A 5,508-nucleotide genomic window follows, 5' to 3' on the forward strand; every position below is an offset into this window, starting at 1 on the left:
TATAATTAAATTTGACTAATAATTAATAACTTAAAACCACCAAAGTATAATAATAACAATAGTAGCATCATAATAACATAACACACAACCTAGTCACAACTAACACAAGACAAGACCAAATTAAACAACATAGATAATAAACTAGCTTAATTAGGGAATACAGATGGGGTCATAGGAAATTAGAACATTGAAGGTTGGTATGGTAGTGGAGCTACTACCATTAGAATTCTTGTTGTCAAGGAGCTCAAAGAGACAGACATCATCCTTCGTTATCTTCATTTCTCGGCTAAACTTGATCCAACCCTTATTAGTAAATTTGTATTGCATGGAAGGCACCCCATCTCTCTTCTTCCAAGTCTTGCACGTCACTTTCCATGTCCTCCCATCTGCTACTCTTAGTAGGTATCCTCCTTCCTTCATGTACTTCCTTGCGAAATTAGATGGTAATAACCCAAATTATAGTATTCCCAAAACAAAAAATTAATAGTGATAGTAGACTAGTAGTATAATTTAAGAAAGATAAAAAAAATTAATTTCAATGTATTAATAGTGTTAAGAGTTACAAATTTATGAATTTAAATAATTTTTTAACAGTGAGTTTAAAAATTTAATTACTTTTAATGGTGTGACTGTATTATTAATGATCTTATTACTTACGCTTCCTCCATTAGGTCCTTTGACAACAACACTCTTGAGGTTGACTACCCTTGCCCTAAACTCGGCTCTCATTAGGATAATAATTTTGATTCTGTTAATGTGGATTGAAACTCCGGTGATTCTGAAAGTTGTAGATGGCAACCAAAATAAGTGTATTGAAACTCTTTCCATTCCTTCCCAACAAGAAACCAAATGGAACCATTATTATTGGTCCAATACACTTTTTTTGGTTGCCATCTACAACTTTCAGAATCACCTGAGTTTCAATCCACACTTATTTGTGAATTCCGTTGGAAGCTCCTGTCAATTATTGAAGAACAACATAACTAACCATTCTTAATTGATAATATATATTTCTAGAAATTGAAATTTTTGTTCCAAAACAAATTAGATAGAGCTTATAGCTAAGAGTTAATTATTAAAGATATACTTCATATGATTATTGAATTCAAATTAGCGATATAGTAACTAGTAAATAATAATTAATAATAAGTAACTACTCATATTTATACGGATAAATGTTAAATCTGGAAAATTTTTAAACTGGTTGATTGAGAATGAAAAATTTTTAGATGGACAAACAAAATTTTTTTTTTCTCAGAGAAACAACTTGAAGCACGGTATATATAAAATCACCTTAGCTTTTTCTTATAAGCAAATAAGTTGATCACTTCCTTTTTACTCTATTAGTTCAAATGTCATTGAATATATCACAATAACAAAACAATCTTTGAAGATAAGCACCAATAACACCCATATATATTTAATAAATGGTAAGTAGTCATAGTTTACAATCTTTTCTGAACTAAAAACTTAGCATGAACGACTATTAAAAAAAAAAAAGAAAAGAGAAAGTTGAATTGAATGGTTATAAAAAAACAATAGATAAAGAAAAATGAGTAACTAACAGGAGGTATTATATATGATAATAATATAATTAAGTAAAAGGAATTATAAGAACTTACAATCTTCTCATCATGAATATGCCCACTACGAATGATTTTGAAGAAACTAACAACACTACCAGTGGGTTCACCTTGTGAAAATTGGGCCTATATAGATAACACACTCTTTTCAGTTTTACTGAACAAATAAAATGCAACCGTGGAAGAAAGAGAGCTAATATATAGTAGTGGATGGAAGAAAGCGAGAACATATCAATGCACTCAGGACGCCACAGCCTCGAGAGTCAAGATGGATATAAATGGATAAAAGATAGATAACTTTCAACACAATAAAAATAAAAAGAGTCAGAGAAATCACATTACTATGTAAGGTGAGTTTTAGCCTGAGCCTCGAGCCCTCCCACCAATGAGACAGGTCGAGGATTTCAATGCTTTCGATGGGGCTGCAGCACGCCACCGTCATTGTCACGATATTTTGCTTCTCCTCGAATTTCTCGTCTCCAATTTCTCTTGTTCACAGAATGATAAGAAACAAAATAAACTCAATTTGATGCAGAAAAAAAAAGAGATTGAAATTGTTAAGAAAGAAAAGCGAAAAGGGAAGGGAATAGAGAACTTGACGAGAACCTTCTTGACCTTCCTGTAGCATTTGTGGCATTCATTACCTATAGTGAATTATGAATGTGCTCCAATTAGAAACTATAGTGACTTCAATTAATTGATTGTAAGATAAGATACCATATACATATATACCTTCTCAGCCATGGTTTAAGGCTTCAGATCTGAGGGTGATGATGATTGAATGCAAGAATAAGGTGGTATGTAAGGGTTGTTACATACTTCTCGTTTTTTGTTTCAATTTGATCATAAAAGACTTGGATCATACTAGACATCTCTGTTGGGCCTTTAACAGATCCTCTATTGCTGTTCTACAGTTCAGTTTGACAACACGTGGGAAAAGTGGAGCTGCTTGTGCTTGGATTGAGATTAGGAAAAGGCTTTTAATATCATCTACAAATTAAGAGTAACTTTATTACTTTAGTAAAATAAATTAATGGAAACCTCAATTGAAAGAAAAAACATATAGATGGTTGTAAATTACAATGTAAAGCTGCCAGAATTCACACATTGATGATATCATATATTAAATAAAAACGTCATATGTTGATTACAATTTTTAAAAGTATATCTTTTAAAACTTAATTTTTATAAACTACTTTTAAAAAATAAAAATTTTACCGAACCAAATTATAATCTCATTTGTAATATAATAATGTGAGGAATGAGAGCCTCTCTAAATATGTAATATGGTGGGGTTTGGAATTTAGGATTATTAAGAGAAAAGATTCAATGATGTATATATTTATCCAGAAATTGTGTGGCTGATTTGGACCTTGTGATAAAATATATTCATAAATGCTGGTGGAAGTGTTATTTTCCATTTAATTAATATGAAACTTGTCTTTATTCTGCATATGCTACCGGCCAATATAATGGATCTTTGTTTCCTTACTAAAATTCCCCTGTTTTGTTTCGATCTAACCACATTCTTGTTTTTCCTTTTCTTTATTTTCGGAGCCTACTTCAAATAGGAAGTTATAATGAATTCGCATGTGGTCTTACCAAAATTGATAATTATACCATAAAGTTTCGTTAGTTCAATAAGATACGTTAACTATTTAATCCATCAAAATTTATTTTCTATTCGTGTTAAGTAACATCCAAAGCGATAAGAAATCGCTGTCTATATAGTATAGGAAACATTTTAAATATACCGAGAAATACTAGTGCACTAATTATATTAATCGTGAATTTTAATTAATATATATTATATATATTTTTTATAATTCAGATTAACTGTTAAGATGACTGAAGTACCGGTACTCCCGATGTACTCCCGATGCACTTCAAATGTTTCCTACGATATATATAGTTAAACTTTTGCTTGGATCATACTAGACACCTCTGTTGGGCCTTTAACAGATCCTCTATTGCTGTTCTACAGTTCAATTTGATAGGCCTAGAATTACTCTATAACTTCTGTGTATGAATGTTCACTATTTTAAAAACAAAAAGATAATATTTATTTTTTGTGGATGAAGTCTATGTAAAAATTTTTTGGTGGTCATGGACAGGCTGCGATGGTGCAATGTTGCTTTTATTGTTTTTGGTCTAGAATGGTGCAATGTTACTTATTCTTGGGTTTATACCAAAGAGCCATTTAGAATTTTTTTTTTTGGACTCCACTCCATAAACCTTGGCCCATTATCTTTCTCTGATCACACTCACTAGCCTATTATGCTTAAAGCAAGATTATGAGGCCAATGAGCCTTGGCTCTAGTGGCATTTCTCCCCTCTCCCCACCTCAAAGTCTAGGGTTCAAATCCTAGAGAATGCAATTGAGGAAAAAATGTGATAAATATGTGAGGAGTGTGTGGATGTGTTGTGTACCTAGAATTGGGGGTTGTCCAATCCATCGACCAAAAAAAAAAAAGCAAGATTATGAGCATCAACCTCCGCGCCCGGCGCCGCCCCTCCCTCCCGCTACCCCCAAAAAAAGTCGCCACCGAGAAAAAACCATAACAAAAACAGGAGTGCTAGGGTTATATTGGGGTTTTCGTAAATTATTACCTCCAGAAGAGTTTCCCTGCAAGCATGAACCATTTCGGAAACAAAAATCGCGTCTTTCAATTTCTCAAGCTCTGCCACCACCACCAGCAGCAATGGCAGCGGAGCATAGTGAAGGTGCGGCTTAAGTGGGTGAAGAACCGAAGCCTCGACCACATCATCGACAAAGAAACCGATCTAAAAGCCGCTTGCCTCCTCAAGGACGCCGTGAAGCGCTCCTCCGCCGGATTCCTGACGGCGAAGTCCGTCGCCGACTGGCAGAAGCTCCTCGGGCTGACAGTCCCCGTCCTCCGTTTCCTCCGCCGCTATCCTTCCCTCTTCGAGGAATTCCCGCACCCTCGCTGGCCATCCCTCCCCTGCTTCCGCCTCACCGACACCGCAAAGCTCCTCGATTCGCTCGAAGAAGAAATCCACCAGAGCCACGAAAACGACGCCGTGGAGAGGCTCTCGAAGGTGCTGATGATGATGAGAACCAAAACGGCGCCGCTGCACGCACTCCAGCCTCTGAAATGGGACCTCGGACTCCCCGATTGCTTCGAGAAAATCCTAATCCCCAAATTTCCCGAACAGTTCCAGCTGGTAAAGTACCCTAACGGCTTGAGCGGACTGAAAGTATCGCAATGGCGGGAAGATCTGGCGGTTTCAGCGTTACAGAAGATAAATGAGTGCAGAGAATCCAAGAGAGGAAAAGCGGCATTAGTATTTCCGATGAGGTTCCCGAGAGGTTACGGATCTCAGAAAAAGGTTAGGAGTTGGATGGAAGAGTTCGAGAAGCTTCCATACATATCTCCGTATGCAGATTGCAGTAAAATTGATCCTGAAAGTGATTTGATGGAGAAGAGGGTTGTTGGAGTTCTGCACGAGTTTCTGAGTTTGAGTATTCATAAGAAAACAAAGAGGAACTACCTTCGGAGTTTGAGAGAAGAATTGAGTCTTCCGCATAAGTTTACAAGGATTTTCACTCGCTACCCTGGCATCTTTTACTTGTCTCTCAAGTGTAAGACTACTACTGTCACTCTCAGAGAAGCTTATCAGAGTGGCAAGCTTGTGGATCCTCATCCACTTGCTCGCCATAGAGACAAGTTCTACCATGTCATGAGGACCGGCCTTCTCTATCGGGCCAAAGGCGCCCTAGTAGAAGAGGCCGATCCTCATGCTCCCGGAGGAGAGGATTCTGAAGAGGTTGAATCGAGTGATGAGTTGTGTGAGGATGAGGTTTCGGATTCAGAAGATGAGTAATTTGTTTTAGTGTTAGTTAAACACATTTTTTGTAATTTAATCTTAAGATTTTGCTTTTCCCATTCTTGAATCTTCATGC

At 36.3% G+C, this 5,508-nt stretch overlaps 2 protein-coding genes across 4 annotated transcripts; one reads left to right on the forward strand and one right to left on the reverse strand.

Annotated features, from left to right (window-relative positions):
* On the reverse strand, positions 1-4,336 carry LOC127748539 (uncharacterized). 3 transcript variants are annotated; one of them, XM_052263199.1, is made up of 7 exons: positions 4,194-4,336; positions 2,316-2,573; positions 2,190-2,227; positions 1,921-2,071; positions 1,623-1,709; positions 658-957; positions 1-423 (listed from the first exon to the last, which is right to left on the reverse strand). In XM_052263199.1, the coding sequence occupies exons 2-6, from the start codon at positions 2,325-2,327 to the stop codon at positions 910-912; spliced, it is 336 nt and encodes a 111-aa protein (XP_052119159.1). In that variant the 5' UTR covers positions 2,328-2,573; positions 4,194-4,336; the 3' UTR covers positions 1-423; positions 658-909. The 3 variants fall into 3 exon arrangements, with proteins under 3 accessions (XP_052119159.1, XP_052119157.1, XP_052119158.1); XM_052263197.1 differs by lacking the exon at positions 658-957; XM_052263198.1 differs by lacking the exon at positions 658-957 and having other exon boundaries at positions 1-427.
* Positions 4,218-5,508, forward strand: LOC107492730 (protein WHAT'S THIS FACTOR 9, mitochondrial-like). Its single transcript, XM_016113788.3, has one exon. It carries the CDS (start codon positions 4,218-4,220, stop codon positions 5,427-5,429), a length of 1,212 nt encoding a protein of 403 aa, XP_015969274.1. The 3' UTR covers positions 5,430-5,508.

This window comes from Arachis duranensis, chromosome 6 (assembly GCF_000817695.3).
Source record: "Arachis duranensis cultivar V14167 chromosome 6, aradu.V14167.gnm2.J7QH, whole genome shotgun sequence".
In the NCBI taxonomy this organism is placed as follows: Eukaryota; Viridiplantae; Streptophyta; class Magnoliopsida; order Fabales; family Fabaceae; genus Arachis; species Arachis duranensis.